Source organism: Radiomyces spectabilis (genome assembly GCF_025331425.1).
Source record: "Radiomyces spectabilis strain NRRL 2753 chromosome Unknown BYT42scaffold_1, whole genome shotgun sequence".
NCBI classification, from domain to species: Eukaryota; Fungi; Mucoromycota; class Mucoromycetes; order Mucorales; family Radiomycetaceae; genus Radiomyces; species Radiomyces spectabilis.
Genome location: NW_026251926.1, coordinates 644,108 through 664,900, shown reverse-complemented (window position 1 = coordinate 664,900; position 20,793 = coordinate 644,108). Strand labels below are relative to the sequence as shown.

Here is a 20,793-nt window from a genome sequence, read left to right as displayed (position 1 = left end):
AAAAGGCGAAAACACATAAACACATCCACAGACTGGAAAGGCATTTGTTCCTCAGGTATTCTGGGGATGAATATCAAATGACACATGATCATGAATCACTTTTTACACTTGTCGACCAACGGACTTTGGCTCAACGATTTCGTTACGCGAGGCGCGTGTAACCGGGGCGGTTCCATGCCAAAGCACTTTTTTTTATTTGTCACAGAGGTTACTCACGATTAAGATTGGCTGAATGCAATGATAGCTGATGAAGCGAGCGGGAAACATTAAATTAAATTCATCAGAAGCACTAAACAATAATTTTTTGAAAGGAAAAGCGAGTTCTTTACATCCAACCAGTATTTCAACTCTTTACCTGCAAGGAGTCTTTCCGTGTGTATGCCGATGTCAGCAATCCAATCTGCGTAACGAGAAAGTGTGGAAAGGTCGAGAAAATTTTATTTGCCACATGTGATTTTTCTATTGATCCGTCTCCATGGACCTAGAATGGGACACGCAATCACAATAGTGGCAGCTACGGCAAACTGCAGATGAAACGCTTCAACTTTCTCGTCTTACATCCGACATTTGATATCAGTTTCAAATATATGCCGTGGGTCTTTGATGCATGAAAATACATGAGGGGGCAGCAGACGCGTTTGGTATCAATTGTGTATGCAACTTTTTCCCTCATCCATTTAGCCAATCAAATAAAATATGGGGACTATATTTTTTAACTGAGTACCAGTTGTTAACAGTACAAGTAGCTTAAAGTCGATTGAGATCATGTAATTTATGTATAATGCATCAAGCTGGACCGTTACCTAGTACAACCTTGATGCAAGTAAACCTCTGTTCCATTATTGATGTCGTAAGATGCAATGCCACTGCTTATAGGGTCCTTGTCGTCTATCAATATTTTCCGAATGAAAAAGGATGGAATTTTCAATTGAAAGCTTATAACTGCAGCTGTGATAGATTTGTATAAATAAATTGATAGTAATTTTCAGAATAGTGAGGTCAAAGGCCACCAGTTTTATTGATCCTTTGATTATTTTTAGAGTAACCTTTCTGAACATGAAAAGTAACACGATAATTGTTCGAAAGATGTTTGATTTAATTTCAGAATATATCATTTATTAGTAATATCTGAAAAGTTGAAAAGCTTGGATTTGAAGCGAGCACTCGTCGATGAAGTCAGAAGTTATGGTAAATCCCAGCACACTTCAGTGAAATGACTCCCATTGTAGTCGGTTTGTGACTTCAGATGAATGACTGTTTATGGTGCTGCAAACCGTCATGAAAATCGTCGGGCCAACCGGCTCAAGAGAACCGATTTCCCAAGCCTTGAAAATTAAAGAAAGTCACAACTTTTTGATCCCGCTTTTGATTTTTAGCTCAACAGGCTAATCGAGCCTGATTCACTTTTCCAAAACTTTTTTTGTTTTCTTGTTCTCAAATCAAATACTTTTGAAAATGGCGGTTGTTGATGAAAAAACGAACAATTTCAGCGACAACAGTAGCCAGCACAATGATACTTCGTCTTTCTTACGCCACAAAGAGTTCATTTCCTCAAAAACGGTAGCGGACATTCTCAAGGATGTGAAGCCGCCTCAAGCAGACGCTTTATTTGATATGATTGATACCAATACCATTGAAGAGGCTTTTGATCTCATGTTGGCACAAGATATTTTATCCATTCCTATCTATCGAATGGATAATGGTGAAAAGCAGTATATCACGATTGTTAGCGTCTGGGATCTGTTAATTTTACTAGCCAACCAGGTTTGTGTTGCTTGGAAACAAGGATGACCCGTGGGAATTACAGCGTTTTTATAACCCCGATGCTTGTTCATTCTTGTTTTAGGCACCCCTGCGGTCTGTCCTGGATCACAAAGACATCCTGTTGAAACCGCTGAAAGAAGCTGTTGGCGTTACAAAAGAAAGCTCGCGTCTAGTCATTGTTCAACCCACCGACTCTCTGCAACACTTGATCTCGCTTTTGAGTGCGCCGGATACACATCGCGTCCTCGTTCAGAGACAGGACGACGTCCCCATTTTATTATCGCAGATGGACCTTATCAACTACTTGCAACACCACAACCACCAATTGGGAGATATCATCAATATTTCAGTTGAAAAAATTCTGGACATGTCATTACAACGACGTCATGGCCGCCGCGTCCCTCTGAAAAGGATGATGGTCAGCTCCGTTGCCATCGACGGTTTCCAAACGTTGGCGGAAGACGGCCATATCACTGCCTTGCCTATCATTGATCCGCAAGGAAGTCTGATTGCTGAACTTTGCCCTCAAAATCTTCGTGGGCTCAATCGCGACCGTCTGGAGACTCTGAAAAAGCCGGTGCTCATGTTTTTGAAGGATAGCCAAGGCGACCTATATCCGCCTTTGACGTGCCATGACCAATTCACTTTGTCACAGATCATGTCATCATTTGTTCTGAATCATGCCTACAGGATTTGGTGGTGCGATGTGGATGAGCAAATCAAGGGCGTTATAACACGTAGCGACATCATCGGGGCGTTTGCTGCGTAATTCAATAACAGAAAAGAAAAACGGCTCGATATAGAGCCAGTATAAAAACATATATATCCACTGTCTATGCACCATGTTTTGCCACTGCTCTGTATATTTTTGATAGTGATATATTGACCCGAAAACAGGTTCACTGTGAAATGATCGATCTGTCATACAGTGTAGGAAGCATTTTCTTGCAAGTCGGCCATCATCATACGTAATTTATGATTTATTCAAAAGCATGTAGGTGAATCTGCATAAAAACTACCAGATCCTGTGATGTTTCTTGGATATCACTTTGGTGCTTTTGTTCATTATGCCGTCAAATGAAAGGATGGTCAACTAGATAATTATCTGGTTGATCAAACAGAGTCGCGGCCAAGAGGCCTTACGTATCGGGAAGTATTCGCATAGCAACGGGGAATGGGATTTCTTTTGACGGCATGAAGCATTTGAGCGTGGTTTCGTGATTACGGCATGGACTGCTTTAACCGTCGCGCAATTTCCTCACAATTTTCAGATATTCTGAGATGTACTCGGATTTTCTCGCCAACTCGTACGATTTCATGGCGTTGCGAAACCTACGCATTCCCCCAATTAACTGGTTGTTTCGCTGTTCACGTAGCACGTTGGAGAAAACATACCATTCTTTTTCCGAGATTTGACCTTTTTTGCCTGTCAACCTAGGTGCGGCCATCACTTGATCACGCAATGCAGTTATCAATACGTCATATGATTCCACACTGCATGCCGTGGAGGACCGAGGATACCCATTGTCCACATCCGTTACGCGATTAAGATTATTGATGCTGTCGTTATGATCGGAAAAGGCGTCAGAGCTGTAGGGGAGAAAGAAGAGATTGACAGTATCATCTGCTGTCATGCGAAAAGCCGGCAGTGCTTTTCCAAGCGATACCAATCCTAAATTACGTTTGTTAAAATGGGCACGATGATTTTGTGAATATCTTGCCTGTATTTATACCTTTTGTCCTTAGTTGGGAGTCGGCAAATAAATGCTTGAGCACTGACTGTGCGCCTTCATAGTGTTGCCATGTGAAGTCGTCATCGTGGCATTGATTGGCAACAAAAACTGGAGCGGAATACGTTGTATGTCAATATATACTGGATGAACACGAGTTGATCCACCAGAAACCTTACCGATATCGGGATAAGCGTTCGTATCTGGATGGGATTGACCTAAAGCAGACGGGGGTATCAATGGGAAATGAGGAATATCGAATTTCAGCATTTCGGCACGCTGCAGGTATTTGATTGTTGTCATATCGATTTGGGAGCCTTCAGACACCAGGATCAAGACATTGCAGATGTTTAAAAGGAATATCAGATTGTAAAGAGTCTGCCAGAATAACGTTAACACTCTTTGTCCGTCTTATCACTAGTCATAGACATATAGAATATATGCCTGTTTCAATACGATTCGTCTTACATCCATTTCCAGCCAAATGTCGGGATGCAAACCGTCCAAGGAACCATTTCGCAGCGCCTTGTCTAAAACGGACCAGCACATGATAGGCTAGGCAGTGAAACCGATTTGAGTATCCAATCTGAAGCTACCCCAGTAAGTCTACGTCTTCTTCCCTACCTCTGTATCTAGAAGGATCGTCCGTTCAGATGTGACATACAGATCGATACCGTTCGTTTTATGACCGTGCTGTAAGAATAGGTTTTGATGTTGTGTTGGGAATGTCTAGCTTTAAAATTTAGATGGAGGACAGACCGATGGCCGTTTCAGACTTGTTAACTTACATTTGCTGGATCCTCTGTGAAACTAGACAAGATCGCGGATTTGCCCACACCTTGTTGTCCGATCACACCAACAACGAAATGACCAGGATAATCACCTAAAACCTAATATATACATGCAAAAAATTGAAATCAGTACACCGATAATTTCCTCTTATTCATGGATGTACCTGCCTTCAGCACAGCCTCGGTGTTAAATTTGCTCTGTTTCCTGTAAAAGGGGATCACCGTCTGCTTCTCCGTTTCCACTTTGGGTACTGGAATGTTCAATGCTTCCTTGATAATCGGGGCTGCACCAAGAATTTGAGGCTTGACTTGTGACTCTGGTACTTCTCTTGCTGGTAAAGTCGATGAAATGGCAGCTGGATGGCGGTCGCGTCGTTCAAGAATAACGGGCGGTGCTTGCAGGATTGTTCTAGGTGCATCTTTATCCTGATTGTCGTTCTTATTCCAACTATCAGTCTATTTACTCGTACAAGGTATTCATGCAGCTTACTTTGTGCCGATCTCTTCTTCTCGCATTCCTGGAATGCTTTTCTGATCGCATCGTTGAATGCGATTTGAAGGGCAAACACGAACAAAAAAAATAAGGACTAGGGGAACAGTCGCGGAACCCGCTCAAAGACCCTCAAAATCTCCGCCATTCTTTCTTTTTTTGGCTCCGCTTGAAAAATAGTCTTTTTGCCACTCTTTCGGATAAAGTCGCGCTGTTTCTCATTCTGTCTCTTTTTCCGTTTGCAACATGAAGCTCGTTCACATTGGTACATTGACATGCACGAGTAAGCCACTTTATCCAGCTACTCATACTTAATATTCTGCAGTTATTGTCAAGTTTAAGCCTGAAGTTGACGAGGCTACCAAGGAAAAGGCTATGGAAGACGTATTGGCCTTGAAAAACGATATCCCAGAAATTAAAGCAGCCACGGCTGGCAAAACTTTCACTGACAGAAGCAAAGGATTTGAATGGGGTAAGGGAGAATAAGATGTTTCAATTCTCGAACGCGTGATGGTGGAAACTGATTCAATGGGTATCTTTAGGCTGGGTTGTTGAATTGGAGAAGAAAGAGGTAAGAGCCAAGGGAAATATGACAAAAAGGTATGGAGGTACTGATCGTGATGAAATAACAGGATCTGGCAACCTATTCGGACCATCCCGCTCATTTGGCTTATGTATCCAAGTACAAGCCCTTGTTTGCTGATCTCATCGCTCTTGATTATATGTCTTAAATCGCTAGCAATTCCAGTAAAAATAAAGGCACACACACCATTGAAACTTTATACCTGGGTCGTTATTACTGTAGTGGATAAGGTTTGCTGCACGATAATCATTGCACTGTCAAAGTAAACCAGCAGGGATCGGAGAGGCATCCAGGAAAGGTATTTGTGTGTTTGTGCAACCGAGATAAAGAAAACGCTGCTGGTGCTATTCCCAGCTTGAAAAATCAGGAAAGTTGATCCATTCGTACTAGAGTATTCTCTCAGTTGGGTGAATAGTAAGATAGAATAAACGGTATTGAAAAAAAAAAACATAAAGAAAGTAGAGCCAGCGGCACCAAGAGAGAATCCGTTCTCAAAAACGGCGAAAACGATGAGCCTGAAATTTTTGGGTGGGTGGATTGCATCAATTCATGTTTTTAATCCTGCTGAGTTGCCACTTTCAATGACGGACACATGCATGCCACCATCCACAGCAAAGTTTCGCCTTACAACCATTTACAGTGCATTACGATTGCCAAACAAACAGGCGAGCGAACAATGCCAGAAAGACTTGCGCACAGCACCTTTACCTGCCATTGATGCCATATTACGCCGACTTTTGGCTGCTGCGAAGCATCCTACCGATCAGTGGCCCATGCATCGTCTGTTACGTTGCCTTGACTATATATTCGTCAATCGCATCAAATCGCAAACACAGCCGATAGGTCCCCTCTTGAAGCTAGCGTCATTCAGAGGCTGTGTTCGTTTCAGCATTCGACAACTCGATCACGGCGATACAACTTACGAACCTTCAGACGATAATATACGAAATGGCATCCAGGCGGCATCCAAGTTTTTGTACAACCTGTTGGAATGCTTACACAAGATAGAAGATGCTGAAGATACCACAGGGGTTCTAACAGATATTCGGCGACTGCGAGCGATCATGCATCTTCTCCATTGGACCAGCAGCAGCATACGGCCCATACGTCACTATTGCTTACGCGCATTATCGGCCCACGCAAATGAGTTCCCGGACGAGTTGATTGAGCAAGATGCTTTTTGGATCCTTTCGCGCATTCTCGGTGAAATTCCTGACGAACTGGTGACTTTTTTTCAGCAGGGGGACGAATCTCGAAAATCGCTTCTTGATGACCATCTAAAAGCGAGTCGTTTGCTGGACTCGTTGACGAAACCGGGCGAAAAGAAAGCCGGGGAAAAAGTGCATGGCAAGATGCTTGCATTTGCAGAATCTGTAAGCTTTGTAGCTATTGTTCGTGGATGGGAATCTTTGTGCACATGCCATCAACAGTTGGAGGAGAAGCTGCACGATGAAGGACGTCTTATTTGTAGTCTTACCAGCATTATCAGTAAATACACAGCATTGTCTCCCAATGCAGCCTACCATGTGGCGTCGATCGAATCACAAAGGAAGTGGATGCATGTCCTGGTTCTCGAGATGCGAAAACTTGCTACTCATTTAGCACAAACCCCATTTATGTACCTCCATACAGATACGGCGGAAAACCCTCCTCGACAAATCCAGATACCCAAACCTCCCACTGTGAGTGTCTATCTCATCAAGCGATTAATGCAAATTGCGATCAGCATTGCCAATGTCATCCCGGAGAACAGCTCCTTTTTCGGGCAAATGGTCATTGATATCACGAATTTACTGCAAGTCTTTGTCTGCCAGCCTATGAGATCCGAATACATACAAGACTTTGGAACAATGGTGATTCTTTCCAACGATATACGTGTAGACGCTGAAGCCCGTGGATCAAATGTCAACAATGCAATGCTGCAGCAGTATGAGGGCTTGCTCATTATTTTGTTGGAGACGTTCATTCAGTACGTTCAGCATACGCCGTCGGATCATATTGCGCACATCGCCGGACCAGTAGCCTTTTGCCTGAAATCCTTGCTCACCATCTTATGGGATGAGGACATTCTTGATCAGTCCCCATTACGCGGTCGTCTAGAAAGGTTAACGGTTTACTTTTTGCATTACAACGATGCCATTGATGTGCTTGCCACGGCCCATGCAGGACTCAATCCATATATCTGGAAACCAACCATTCAGCATGCCATCGCAGCCTTGGAATTGGTGAATACCATTCAGTCATCAAACGACATCCCTCGATCCTTCTCTATTGTATACAAAGCCAAACGAGCTCTGATTGCTTTGGAGACAATATCACGGCACCCGCGCGCTTATGAACGAATCCTTGACGGAAATGTTCTGAACATTATTGATGTCGCCACGCCAAAATCAAAAGTAATGTTCGAGTCAACCGATATCTTCAAAATGTTTGCGCTGTTTGTGCGCTTCATCGCATCTATGGCAGAAAAAACAGCCGTTGTACGAACTCGATTACGGACTGAACATCCCATCATTCCCGTTGTTATGCACTTGCTGTTGGAAGCTATCAATCATCGATCTGGCATACGCGCCAAACAAAAGACGAGCGATCAAACCGTATGGGATACTCTCATTATCTATTCGTTTGAAATCGTGCATGTCTACAAGTATGACACCCCGTCGCTTCAGCAATGGATAGTATGGACCAACGACAAAAACGACTGCGAAGATATCATTCCATGGTTCCACCATACTGTGGAGGAGGATGAAAAGCAGTGTTCACCACTCGTTTCTGTATTGCTATCGGCTTTGTTTCCCTGGATGCTCATATCCGATGGGTCCGATGCCGATGTAAACTACTCCCAAATACAATCCTTCTGGAAGGAAGACTGCCGACTGATGACGATGGCATCCACGGTGTTTGAAGACGTTTGCGGTATTCCCGACTTTGGACAACAACTGATGCAACGAAGAGCATCCATGCACTATCTCGCAAAGTTGCTGTGTTACCTGTCATGCGAAGATCTAGAAACTGTTTACATGGACATTGACACGAATATCAGCGTCCCTGAGGCCGCTGAAGAAGCTATCAAGGTGGACGATGCATGGCCCACCGACGATTGTGATGCAGCACCTGATTCAGTGGACTCCAATCCTGTTCCTCATGCATCGTCTCGTTACAATGACGCCTCCATAGACACTGATTCACATCTCAAGGCTGCCCACTCCAAACAATGCTTTGGTGCTCTTTATCGCGGCTTGATTCGTATGCTTGGCTGCAAGGAGAATGTGAAATACACAGTATTGAAAGACGTATTTACCATACTTTTCAAGCCGCTGCTTGCTTACGACGAAATGGATGGATCAAAAGTTCGCTTACGACAAGCGCTTGGCACGGAACTATCGAGCAAGAACCTTCAGCGATATCAGCGATTATTTGATTACACTGAAGACGACGATGATGCTATCAGATTGCACGAATTAACGGCAGTGGCCATCGGGTACGCCAACCTGTCGCCCACGACATGGGAGTATAATCTTGGCGTTCGCGCCGCCGAAGGGATTGTCTATTCCAAAAGTGTATTTGGCATTTTGTGTCATATGCTCGTCTACGATCTTGAATACGCATCGGACTTTCAGGTATCATCACAGCGAACGATGACCACGGAAAACCCAACGTTGGCACCGCTTGGGCGTCGCCATGCAGCTGCGCAAGTGATAGAAGCCTTGGCCCAGACGCTCAATCCTGGCGAGGAATCTGATTTAGCTGAAATGAATCGAGATATGGTGACTCTAAAGTGCAACTCGCCAACGATTATGGACGATCGCCATACGAACAACGACATGACGGTGAGTTTTGTGACGCCCACATCAACAGAGCCAATATATGGACAACGCAGTGTTTTGGTACGACAATCCGCCATGTTCGAAGCACTCCTCAGCAACCAATATGCGGAAAATACTGCAGATTCGGTCATGCTCCAAAATGTACAACATGACAGTTTGGTACAGTTTTTCCGCGTCGTTGAAGCGATCGACAACCAACGATCCAAACATCTCGATCTGACCCTGATCTTTCCAAGGAGTATCGGCTGGCGCGATGTGATTGATTTGCTTCAGCTTTCGGATCAATATGGGTCCGATAATGTTCGATTGGCATGCGAACAATGGATTTTCAACCAACTTCAGCAAAGCCCGCTGTGTTGTCACAGCATGGAAGGCTCTCTCTTGCTCTATCGCCGTTGTCGTAGCCCCATGGACGCAGCAGGCGGTATCCATTCAGACACGTGGCCTTTCCGATTGTTGCTTCGCGTATGTCTTACATTCATCCTGTCACATCTATCAGCTGCATGCAGTACGGACGAATTTAAAGACATGGTACAGACTCGAAATAACGATGAATTGGATACATTTTGTGACGCCATTGCTGCTATCTTAAGCCATCGTTCCGCTTCCGTTTCCTCTTCTTTTAGTTTAACCTCAGTAGCATGACAACCCCAATCTTGTATATCATAGTCATTAATTAGTCATATTTTTCTATATCGATAACTGGCGAGCAAGGCATTGTTACAACTACAATGCCCTGGCAAAATTCCAAGTAATCCCGATATTTTTTTGACTTCCTTAATGTTTATCTCCATCTTTCAATTCATTTTTTTTTTTGTTTGAGAAATGAAGAGATGATAATAAAATAAATTGCAAGAAAACAAAAATTCGACTTGGTCCGTTATTGGTGGGAGTGAGGTGGATCTTCTCATACTACTTTGGCCTTGCATGATACCTACGTAATCTGTTGGGAAAATGCGCTGAAACTGATGACTTTGTTCATTAAAAAGCAAAGGTCATCTTCATGAGGATGACTTCTATTTTCAATAAAATGTATAATACGAGCTGGAAGATAGTTTAACGAGCCATCCATTGCGTATGCAGCAAAGTTATGTGCAGCTGTGTATCCGACCAGCCAATATATGAACACTTGAATAAAGACATCCCAATCGATCAACTCTAACATTATCTGAGACCTACTTCATGCAGCTTTTTCATGCGATGAGGCCACACTCTCTTACGAATCGATAATATGTCATGAAGCGCCGAGAACAGACACATGGCGTCTTGTTCGTGCTTCATTATTGGACAATAAAGTTCTTCAGCTATGATACAGTACGAGGGATCGCCTCTTTTTCCATGTCTATAAAATACCACGCATCTTCCACCCATTTCTTCTTTCTCGTCGTCGCATATTTACTATACTTTGCAAAATCATTTGAATACACAGATACGCTCTCCGTTACAAAGACATACTGTATCCTATCTCATTTTTCTATTTTGGTAACTTAAGTGACGATCTTCGTATGTATACTCAAAAATGATCTTAACTGTCAGCGATATAATATGTTGTAGTTGCGCACCGAATATCTACTTTCAATTAAACTGTACGATGCAAAATTGTAGACATATGCATAAAGATAGGAATGTGTATCTTGCTCCGGCATTTGAAAGAAAATTGGACATATTATACAGATAGTGCATATAACGAATTCACTTGGCGTACCATGATATTGTATGCAAGGATGCGTTGTATGATTATGCATTTCTTTATTTATACAATTTCCTTCTTCTATAGCTGAAAAAGGGCGGGAAGGAGGGATAAAGAGACTATATATTAATTTTTTTTATGAGGATACGCTGCTGGGAGCTTTGATGGTGGACGCGGGAGAGTGACCAAACATTTTACGGTCATTGAAGATCGTGCCAAATGGCGCGGTTGCTGGTGTGATTGTGCCCTTATTACTGCCATCGAAAGCAGGAGGATCCAATGGCGTTTTCAAGGCGAGCTTGTTCTTGTTAATGCGTTGACCGGTTCGTTCAGCTTCCCAATCTTCCCATTTCTTCATCACCAGACGCGAAGAATCAAATTTGCCCTCAGCATCACCGTGACCCTTGTCCTTCTTTTCACCAGCCACAACACGCGTTGCACCCCATGAGAAATCGTCGAAATGCCAGAATGAGTACACTGGCAGAATAAAATTCCAGATGGGCAAGGCAATAATATACACTGACAGAAAGAAAAAATACAGATTAGTTATAATCTCATGGAGATTAAATAAATGATGGGCTGGGCCATGGCTGCTAAATACTTACCACACATCCAGAGGATATAAACGAATTTAAGCGTCGTCACAGCGATAAGCACGGCAGGTAAACCAAGAATGGCCAACAGTAATGCCAGCGATTGCCATTGAGGATTGCTGGAAATGGCAGTGTCGATAATAAGGTAGATTGTCAAACAGATAGCGGCGGGAAGTACCAAAGTACCGATCAGATCGACAAAGACTGAGAATTGCATTGATAAACAGGCAATACCGCAAAGATCCGAAACGAGAACAAGTTCCATCAAATTATGTACTGTCGAGTTAATCCATCGTCGACGTTGCGATAATAACACCTTGAATTCGTCAGGTACGACTGTCCTACAACGAGCCTGAGGAACAAACATCATTTGTCGTTTGGGGAAAGTGCGCAGCATAAGGGTTGACAGGAATCGATCTTCACCGAGCAAAAGTAAATTCTTGGCATGAAGCGTCGTGACGATATTTTGATTGTATTCCAAAATAATATCGGGATTCGCAAGAATAGGTACCCATGCTCCGTTTTTAGGTGTCTTGATGCGGTACATACTGAAACAACCGGGCAAACATGTCACAATGCCGAAAAGTGACTCGAAAGCTTTGGCATAATGATGCGAAATATAGTATTCAAAAACTTGAATAGCCGTCACCCCTACAAAATCAACAAACCACGTAAGGCGAATTTACTCTGAATGTACCCTCACAGCGGTGTTTGGGACCGTAGTACAAAACTTACAAGAAGCTCGTTTGTTGGCAATGCGAGTTTCACCACACAGACCCATAATAGTGATATCGTTGGCCATGGCAGCTACCATATAGGTAATAGCTTCTGGTAATACTTTGGTATCGGCATCCACCTTTCAATAGCAGATGATCAGGTGAGTAACAAGTTGCGGACATGTATACCGAAATAAGAAAAGCATGCTAAACTCACCATCAGAACTAATTCAAATTTATCGGGCGTTACACCTTTCATGAGCCATGTCATTTTCCAAAAGATTTCGTAATCGAGCTCTGACAGACGGTCGTTGAAAAGGACACGTTGAAAGAAACTCATCAGGATAAGCTAAACCAAGGAAGGTTAACATATGTAGCAATTGATCCTTTTGCATACCGCTGTGTGTCTACTGCCTTTGCCCATCCCAGCTTTTTCTATATTTTTCTTGGCCATTGCAGGATACGCAATTGTTGATATGACGATCTTTGTTTGAATGGATGCTTACCTGCGAATCACGTTTACCACGATTGCCCGCCTTGGGAGCATCTGTCTCCTCTTCTGTTCCACATTTGACAATGGTGATACAAGGGACCCCTTTATAATGACCAGCATACTAAGTGCGGGAAAAAGAAAAACAATGCTGAGCCTTAATTCAAACTCAACCGACAAGAGTGGAAAAGAAAAAGGAAGAAGGGAAAAATAACATACCACTTTGGCCATATTCAATTGTTTCTCACCGTCAGCAATAGCAAGGTAGGAAGAAGCTTTGGGATTGCTCATGGTAGGATCCAAATCCATCATACTAACGACGATATCAGGAGTGGATTTTGTTTCGCCCGCACCGGTGATCATGCCGTCAGCAATGACGAAAAATATCTGCGAATCAAAAACAATCAATAACAGCTGCGCTTATGGCATGCATAGGTGTGTGAGCTGTACCTTGTGCTTTTTGGAATATGTGGTTTCGGCCAAACTATCCATGGTCGTACGAAGACCTTCTTCGCCCTCCGAATAACATGTAACCAGCATCACTGTGTACAGCTCCGTCGTGACGATATCCGAGCGAGGTCCGCCAAGTTCCACGGCAGAGTTATGTTCACTTAAAGGGGTACCACGTGAGGAAGAACCCGATGTCAGTGAAGTATTGGATCCTCGAGCGACATTCATAGGACCGTAGTTGTTGTAGGGACCCGGGACATGGTTCGCTGGATCTTCGTTACCACCCTTGATAGAACGCCAAGCCAACCAATTCGATCTTCCGCCTGGCTTGACCAAACGACGTGCAATGAACCATTGGAACATCAAGGCCATGGCGTAACGAACCACAATCATCGCAATAATCACAGACAACATCACCGTCATAATAATTTGCGATGCAATACAACCGGCCGCTTCTGTTTCCATAATACCAACTGTGTAGCGTGAACTCAAACAACGTCGGGCCTCTTTTCCGGCTCGGTTGTAGAGTAATGCATACGATAAATCGTTACCACGACTAGCATGTAAAACTCGATCCACATCGTCACCAAAGAATTTGTTGTTGCTGTTAAAGTAACGTGTCAAATTCAGAACTAAGGAAAAAATGACATGGATGATGAGTCAGTAGGAAAATTCAGATTTTATCGATCAGGTTCTTTTCGGTTTTGTCATGATGATTTGTTATTTTTACCTGAATCGCCGAGTACAACTAGATCGGTATCACCTAGTGCATCCACACCTTTAGGACGGAGGTCGGCCCAATCAAAGCCAAGTGTGACAGTGGAATGATAGAAAGAGCGCAGTTCGCTGACAGACAAACACTTCCCATCCGTTGTGGAAATAGAACCACCTATCATAATGGATCGTCAATGCGAATGCACATGGTGTAGGTAAACAAGGGAAAAAAAAATAGAGGGGCGACCCAAAAAAGAAAAAAAAAGTAGCAACTTACCGTATGGACTGTTGACACGGCATGCCCCCAAGGTACTGACACCGCCGCCCGTATCAAAACGAGTACAAGAACCGGTTGTATCACCGTCAAAGATGGAACTAATGTCCATGTTTTCGTAATCATTCGTTAAATTTAATCCTTTGGCTGAGAAGAAATCCTTCATTTTATCCAACGGATATAATTGACCAAAAACGCGAACGTCTTGGCGCCAGACCGGTGTACGTTGACCGTTCACTTTTTGCGAATAGGGATAATTCGTATGAGTGGATGGACAAAGAGTACGATTGAGACCATAGGTGATAAAGGTAAGTGCACCGCAAAGGAGAAGGATCATATACACGAGCGTAAGCTAGCATGAAGCAGATCAAAGGTGAGTTGCTGAGTTTTCTGTTTTGGTCGTTTTTTCCCTTTTTGCAATATCCACCCAATAGAATGAAAAATTCTTGAAGATCTGGATAAAGCGGAGAAGGGAGGGGGGGATTTTGCTTTTTTTTTTTTGAAGCTGTGAGGGGAAAGCGGGGAATGATGGATTACCTTTTCTCTCCAGGCTTGCTGCATCATTGCATTGGGTTTTCGAAAACATACACGGATAAACCAGTTGGGAATACAGCATGTAGCGAGAAAGGCGATCCAAGCCCACCAACTGGTGAGAACTTTGGGTTTTTCTTCGTCTATTAATTCCTCTTGAGCACGATTGGCTTGCAACGGTGCCTGATCCAGTAATGCTTCCTGCTGCTGATGCAGCTTCTGTTGTTGCAACTGTTGCTGCAGGCGATTGGACATTGGCTGGTTGGGCCGCGGTCGACCTTGCATCATCATTGGATTTTGGGTTCCTGGTTGCATAGGGTAACGATTGGCCATAGCCCGTTGTTGAGAAGGCGATCGAATCATTCCTTGTCGTGGTCGTTGACGTTCAGGACGAGAAAGCGATCTGGATCGATTCATACTACTGCGACGATACGCACCATGACCCCCTGGACGTATCTGTGCATTATAACTGACCGGAGGACGCATCATAGGTCGACCGCCTGCTGGTCCTGCGCTTGAAGTGGCTCCAGGCATAGGACGCTGAGCGTACGATTGTCGTGATTGGTGTTGCGGTGGGTAGTGAAACGATGATTGAGGGGCGGAATCGCGTGAATCCCTTGAATCTTGGGATCGTGGAAGGCCACGGTGGGGAGAGTTGGCGGATTGACCCGGGTAGGGTTGGCGGTGAGGTGGCGGACGAGGACGAGGCAGATTATCCATACCATAGGCAGGAGACTGTGAGAATCGCTGTGTGGGTGGCCTTTGCGGATGAGCATGATAATTTTGACGATTGGCGGGAACGCCACGTTGATCTGGACCTAAGCCTCGAAGGGCGGGTGTATAACCAGACACTCGATTTGGATTCGACATAGTCTATGCGATTCCTGAACTTTTTTTCGTAGAGCGACGGTTTCACTGTCCTCTAAAAAAACGTTTATGTGGAGAAGCTTTTTTTTTTTTTTTCCTTTACTGATAAGTTGGCAAAAAAAAAAAAAAGTTATTAAAGAAGGCAGGGAGGGAAAAGGGAAAGGAAAAAAAGGGAGAAAAATGAAAAATAAAACGAGAAAGAGAGGGAAAAGAAAAAAAAAAATACAAAAGAGAGAAAAAAAAATAAGCGCATCCCAAGTATAGGCAAGTGGTTACTATTTCCATAGTGCGCCTTTGTGTGGCACCACTAATCACTCTTCAAACTGAATGGACTGAAGATGAATTTGCCACCATTAGTTTGTGTAACATTTTTATTTTTATAACAAAAATCTAAATGAGATGCGCTAAGACAAATAAAGATACAATGAAAATCTCGATCTTCAAAACGGGTTTCGAACACAGTCTGCTTTTAACTTTTTTACTTACATCGCATGGGACAGATCAGTGGCGCTGTGTCTTCTACAGTCACTTGATGCATTCTATGATGGAACAAATATTCAACCCGAAGTTTTTTGCGTTCGCCAAGGCAGGGATCATAAAATCCAAGAATATTCGCCTAAAAAGTTTTTTTTTTTTAAAGTGGATGGTAAGAAAGAAAGGAATCAAAAGTCCGCCACATGGATCAATACGATCCATCCATTCGTGCTTTCATTGCCATATTCTTCATTTTCTTTTCTTCATTTTCTTTATGCTTTACCTTTGAATGTCCTCCAGGAATAGTTAATCTTGATTCATTCACCAATGTTTGGATAACCACCGTCACATCAATGACGCCTTCCGTTTCCTCTTCACTGTCATCATCTTTCAAGTTTTCCAAATGACCGTATAACGCCTTCACAATGACAAGACCTACGTGTGCCATGCTTAGCCTTCAACCCCCCGTTTTTCTAGCCGATCTCAACGTGATGCTAGCTTACCATCCTTTTTCTTTTCTTCTTGCTTCTTCTTTCGGTCACTGATCTCGCTCATCAGACGCTGAGCATCCAGTGCTTGCTCCTTCTTGGAAGCCAAATAGTCGGCATGTTCCTCACGAAGCTCCTGAATTTTTCTATACGACGAATATTAAGCATCGAGGCACAAACTGCATTGGTTTGCCAATACTCACTCTTGAATCTGCCTTCGTCGTCGGGGCTTCAACACGAAATGATCCACAGCAAAAGCCACGGAGGCTGGCAACACGGCACCAAAGAACGCCAATTTGGCATCAAATTCGTTGGACAAAATAAAAGGTAAAACAATCTTTTGTCCCAATCGAGACACTCTGTATCATGGCAAGGAACGATGCAAAGAAAAAAAAAGGAAGAAAAATTGATAAATAATTTGACCGGTACGGCATGATCTCCTGAAATAATTCTCATCATACATACCTGAATTTGACTACCACACCGGAGGCTAGACCACATTCCATCGACATCCCGAAACGTGTATGTTCAGATAATTTATGGTCGCTACCAAGACTCGCAACAATACCACCCACGGTTGAAAGCGACCCAGACACACGCAGTTGCATTTGATTCATCATCTTGTGCGTATAATCCGCAGCGATGTGAGAGGAAATAATACCAGTCTATTAAAAAAATCCCCAAGTTCAGCGTCACAGCAATAGCATAAACTGTGGAATTACCGCAGAAATTTTAGGATTCTTTTCAATCTCCTCACCTGAAGTTCGACTGTGTAATTTCCCTTTTTCTTGGCACCTGCCAAGCCAAGTGACAAAGACGATCGATCGGATTTTCGCGACACATCCCCACCCCAACCAAGCAAAGACCATTCGCCTGTACGATACGTGATGTAACCGGTGGTGGTTGTAAACAATCGACGACCAGCTGTAACCGAAAGTACAGGAGGCGCCGCCAACGTGCGTGTCTGAACTGTCGTGTTTACGAAACTAATGAGGCACACATCAGTAAACACAATTCAAGCACTCCTCGACAACTATATTTTGTCCTATAAATCATGACTTACCTGTCTGACGAAACGGTATAGAATGTCTTGAGCGTGCAGCCTCTGGGTTTCAAGAGCGTTGCAGTGAACTACGAGATTGAAATTAGACGCATGTGGATGTTTTCTTCTCATTCTTGCCACAATATTTACCTCTCCCCATAGTTTAGGCGATACCGTATGACGTATAGTACCCATGATGTTTCCTCCGCCAAGACCACTACGCGATACCATGGATCCACCAATAACCGCATGCGTTCGTGTCCCGATCGGCGTCTAGTGTGTAATGTTGTTATTAGATTTCCATGATTTTACACAGCATCACATCCCTCCTTATTTGCTACCTCAAATGAATGACGCATAAACAATTGCTGCACTTGCGTTTTCTTCAATGCATGAAGAGGACCTTTTGGTTTGGGGCGAGTGATAGGTTGTCCAAACCCAGTAGGGAATACGGGAGGTTCATAAGGATCAAACACTTGGGATAAGTCAAGGCCAAGATGAAATTCTCCTCGAGAACGCACAAGGTTCTCCAAATCTTGTTCACGTTGCAAACGAGCCTTGTGCTCGTATTCGGCTCTCAACTACTCCATACACATCAACATGTTTCCATCTAGTTTTTTAAGCGCTAGCCAATATAACCAATGGTTTCTTTACCTCTTCCGTGGTTTTGTAACGGTGGCCTACTTCCCAAGACGCATTCAAGCCTTCCTCACCATAGGTATCGTAGATCACTCGCTTCATAGGGTCGCTCAAGACTAGAGAGACACGACATAATCGCACAACTCAGTACTCCTATCTATTATACAACTGAATTCAAAACGTACCTTCATAAGCGTGATGAATAACTTGAAAACGTGCTTCAGCTAGTTTCTTTTTTTCACTATCGTTGTGCTGCGGAAACGTCAATGTGAATACAATTAAAAGCATGGCGCGCAGTAGCAATCTTGATATATACCTTGTCAGGGTGGAAGAAACGGCATAGTCTTTTGTATGCTTCTTTGAGCTCTTCTGGAGTAGCCTAATTGGATGCATAACCATAAATGGCGTAAATATAAGAATGTTGACTGCCGAAATGGACTGTGGTGGGGGGCATTACCGTTTTCGACACATTAAGTAGGGCATAGTAGTCTGAGGATTGAGGAGCCAATTCCTTTTCTAACTTTTGAATTTCACTGTCGTCCAAATCCGCATCCGGCATGGCGCTCTCGTTGAACGTCTGTTCGTAAGGATCCATGATGCCAACTTTTTGCGTTTATGGATTGTACGCAAGACCACTTTCTTCGGTTAAGGCGACCAGGGAAATCGGATGGAGGCTTGGTTGCGGGGTTTGAATAATCGTTTCCAGCATGTTTTCCACCTTTTTTACGATGGGCCATGGGGAACATACAAACTCTTTTGACCTTTTTGCATTTTCATCTGGTATGTTTTTATTTATGTATGCTGGGGACAATTATCAAGGGAATTTTTCAGTTAGTTTATGTCGAATTCTTTCACTTTGCTCCTTGATTTTATCCATGGTATCATGAAAAGCAAACACATCAGTCGCTTTTTCACTCTTTCACGGTCAAGAGATCCAATATCTTTTCGAGCTTTGGATTGCCGCCTAATTTGGCAATTTCTTCACGTGCTTTTGTTTCCATGTCTGTCAGAAAAGCCCGGCAATACGCGAACGTGTTTGTCTTTTCCAGAAGCTGCAAGGCGAACTGTTTCAATTCTACAGATTCGCTACGCTGCTTCAAAATGTTTAAAAGCTGGCGGTTGGATGGATCGGTTCGGATGGAATGGATGATAGGGAAAGAAAATTTGCCCTCTGTCAGGTCTTCACAGAAGCCCTTGTTGTCGGTATACTACAAAAAGGTACTGTCAGCCATATCATGATGCTGTTATCAGTGAACCGTAAATACACGTACAGTCTTTGATTGAAGGTTCATGTAGTCATCGCGCACTTGGAAATGGATGCCAATTTTGCTCACCAAACCCGTGTAATCTCTGTAACACAAACGAAAACACGGTTCCAAAATTGCCCTGATGTTAGCTGATGGACTCTATTTCATTTTTCGGATGGTCACTTACATGGAAGATTGGCTTGCTTCTTGCATCAGTTTCACGGCCAAACGCAACAGTCCACCGGTTTCTACCCCTTTGGTTATCTTCTTGTCGCCAATTGATTCTGCTTCATTTTTTTTTTTACTCACTATTATCCACCATCTCCAAAAACTCGGCCTCAGAGGGGCACGTTAACGTGTCGCGCCAAAATAGTTCCATGCCTAAAAAAACGTTTTTTACATATGAATGGAAAGAAATCGCTCAGTCGTTCAAGCATCACACACCTTGACCACGATGCAAATTAATCAATTCATCTAAAATTCAGAGAAAAAAAAATTGCAAGTGTTGAGAAACAGTTCCTGCCATGTGTTTTTTGGTGGATAATCCTTAATTAAGCCTACCGGTATAAATAGTGACCATGCGTGGATTATTCAGCTTGTTGATTTCTGCCAGCGCCAAAAAATAGACATAATTGGCGCAATTGATCGTTTGTGGAACGCCATAAATGTGATGCGCAACCGGGACACCGCGACGCAGCACCGATCCATCTTCCACATCATCGATACTAAGACCCAAACAAACAACAAAAGAAGATATTCCCATCAGACATCAATAATTAATCTAATCAGTCCTTCTCAAATATCTCTCTCTCCTTTGCTAAAACACAACGAGATGACAAGTAATTCACTTACAGTAAGCTCGCGCAATGCAGCATTTCGATGACACGGGTGATAACGGCAAGTTGCTCTTCAGGCACTTTGAGCCATAAATTGAAGGCATCCATCATTTTCGCACGAATGTCTTTGCCAGGATGGGCGCAGAGGTAATGGAAAGGTTCCAAAAGAATCTATACAACGGTTAGTACTCTGCTCGCAGCAGCCTTTCTAGATTATTGAATTTACATCCTCTGACGATAGTGCATCACCGCTAGTTCGACACGCATCGCTGTTACCGGCTCGATTATTCGGAAGGAACATCTGCGCAGTAGTAAGTTTTGATGGATTAGCACTCAGCATTGGTATTTTGCGTTGAAGAGAAAGTGAAGAAGAAAAAAAAGAGAAGCCGTCGGAAGAAACGGGAGTGAGCTGGAAATAAAAATGCCAAATTGATGCTGCACTTTTATATGGTGGGGTTTTCCTGCAACCGTGCCAAAATTACAAAAATGCACACAAAAAAAAATTGTAAGGAGGTTGGGCGCACAATAAAGTGGGAAAAAAACTCAGTCGGTGCGTG

The 20,793-nt window shown here is 43.3% G+C and overlaps 7 protein-coding genes across 7 annotated transcripts; 3 read left to right on the top strand and 4 right to left on the bottom strand.

The window, feature by feature from the left end:
• The first annotated feature begins 1,378 nt into the window (after window positions 1-1,378).
• On the top strand, window positions 1,379-2,701 carry BYT42DRAFT_640674 (uncharacterized protein). The gene is made up of 2 exons (XM_051572532.1): window positions 1,379-1,764; window positions 1,847-2,701. The coding sequence occupies exons 1-2, from the start codon at window positions 1,456-1,458 to the stop codon at window positions 2,531-2,533; spliced, it is 996 nt and encodes a 331-aa protein (XP_051428039.1). The 5' UTR covers window positions 1,379-1,455; the 3' UTR covers window positions 2,534-2,701.
• A 301-nt stretch (window positions 2,702-3,002) lies between these two features.
• On the bottom strand, window positions 3,003-4,507 carry BYT42DRAFT_488037 (uncharacterized protein; the record flags this gene model as incomplete). The annotated part of the gene is made up of 8 exons (XM_051563848.1): window positions 3,003-3,096; window positions 3,160-3,324; window positions 3,464-3,605; window positions 3,674-3,773; window positions 3,951-4,049; window positions 4,119-4,187; window positions 4,331-4,377; window positions 4,450-4,507. Coding segments are annotated over 8 exons (774 nt in total), but the record flags the coding sequence as incomplete, so codon positions are not given.
• A 514-nt stretch (window positions 4,508-5,021) lies between these two features.
• Window positions 5,022-5,506, top strand: BYT42DRAFT_609295 (stress responsive A/B barrel domain-containing protein; the record flags this gene model as incomplete). The annotated part of the gene is made up of 4 exons (XM_051571248.1): window positions 5,022-5,040; window positions 5,101-5,247; window positions 5,318-5,346; window positions 5,408-5,506. The coding sequence occupies 4 exons, from the start codon at window positions 5,022-5,024 to the stop codon at window positions 5,504-5,506; spliced, it is 294 nt and encodes a 97-aa protein (XP_051428037.1).
• A 238-nt stretch (window positions 5,507-5,744) lies between these two features.
• Window positions 5,745-10,051, top strand: BYT42DRAFT_9107 (uncharacterized protein). Its single transcript, XM_051572892.1, has one exon. The coding sequence runs from the start codon at window positions 5,868-5,870 to the stop codon at window positions 9,828-9,830; it is 3,963 nt and encodes a 1,320-aa protein (XP_051428036.1). The 5' UTR covers window positions 5,745-5,867; the 3' UTR covers window positions 9,831-10,051.
• An 811-nt stretch (window positions 10,052-10,862) lies between these two features.
• On the bottom strand, window positions 10,863-15,606 carry BYT42DRAFT_551250 (chitin synthase-domain-containing protein). Its single transcript, XM_051566233.1, has 10 exons — window positions 14,650-15,606; window positions 14,116-14,464; window positions 13,855-14,013; window positions 13,125-13,756; window positions 12,894-13,061; window positions 12,691-12,798; window positions 12,402-12,533; window positions 12,204-12,324; window positions 11,481-12,119; window positions 10,863-11,394 (listed from the first exon to the last, which is right to left on the bottom strand). The coding sequence occupies exons 1-10, from the start codon at window positions 15,511-15,513 to the stop codon at window positions 11,012-11,014; spliced, it is 3,555 nt and encodes a 1,184-aa protein (XP_051428035.1). The 5' UTR covers window positions 15,514-15,606; the 3' UTR covers window positions 10,863-11,011.
• Window positions 15,607-16,192: 586 nt separating this feature from the next.
• On the bottom strand, window positions 16,193-18,981 carry BYT42DRAFT_619449 (uncharacterized protein; the record flags this gene model as incomplete). The annotated part of the gene is made up of 12 exons (XM_051572355.1): window positions 18,611-18,981; window positions 18,470-18,532; window positions 18,339-18,405; window positions 18,169-18,269; window positions 17,856-18,095; window positions 17,665-17,787; window positions 17,536-17,603; window positions 17,230-17,458; window positions 16,938-17,137; window positions 16,676-16,831; window positions 16,488-16,618; window positions 16,193-16,419 (listed from the first exon to the last, which is right to left on the bottom strand). The coding sequence occupies exons 1-12, from the start codon at window positions 18,746-18,748 to the stop codon at window positions 16,193-16,195; spliced, it is 1,743 nt and encodes a 580-aa protein (XP_051428034.1). The 5' UTR covers window positions 18,749-18,981.
• Window positions 18,982-19,064: 83 nt separating this feature from the next.
• On the bottom strand, window positions 19,065-20,730 carry BYT42DRAFT_524597 (geranylgeranyl pyrophosphate synthase; the record flags this gene model as incomplete). Its single annotated transcript, XM_051565321.1, has 8 exons — window positions 20,463-20,730; window positions 20,253-20,407; window positions 19,962-20,125; window positions 19,845-19,874; window positions 19,710-19,781; window positions 19,588-19,648; window positions 19,425-19,503; window positions 19,065-19,361 (listed from the first exon to the last, which is right to left on the bottom strand). Exons 1-8 carry the CDS (start codon window positions 20,574-20,576, stop codon window positions 19,065-19,067), a joined length of 972 nt encoding a protein of 323 aa, XP_051428033.1. The 5' UTR covers window positions 20,577-20,730.
• Between the last annotated feature and the right edge of the window lie 63 nt (window positions 20,731-20,793).

Coding starts and splice junctions, on each gene's coding strand:
- BYT42DRAFT_640674 (XM_051572532.1), top strand. CDS start 1,456: ATGGCGGTTGTTGATGAAAAAACGAACAATTTCAGCGACAACAGTAGC. Junction 1,765..1,846: donor TAATTTTACTAGCCAACCAG/GTTTGTGTTGCT, acceptor TTCTTGTTTTAG/GCACCCCTGCGGTCTGTCCT.
- BYT42DRAFT_551250 (XM_051566233.1), bottom strand. CDS start 15,513: ATGTCGAATCCAAATCGAGTGTCTGGTTATACACCCGCCCTTCGAGGC. Junction 12,799..12,893: donor AATTGAATATGGCCAAAGTG/GTATGTTATTTT, acceptor TCCCGCACTTAG/TATGCTGGTCATTATAAAGG. Junction 12,325..12,401: donor AATTTGAATTAGTTCTGATG/GTGAGTTTAGCA, acceptor TGCTATTGAAAG/GTGGATGCCGATACCAAAGT.
- BYT42DRAFT_9107 (XM_051572892.1), top strand. CDS start 5,868: ATGAGCCTGAAATTTTTGGGTGGGTGGATTGCATCAATTCATGTTTTT.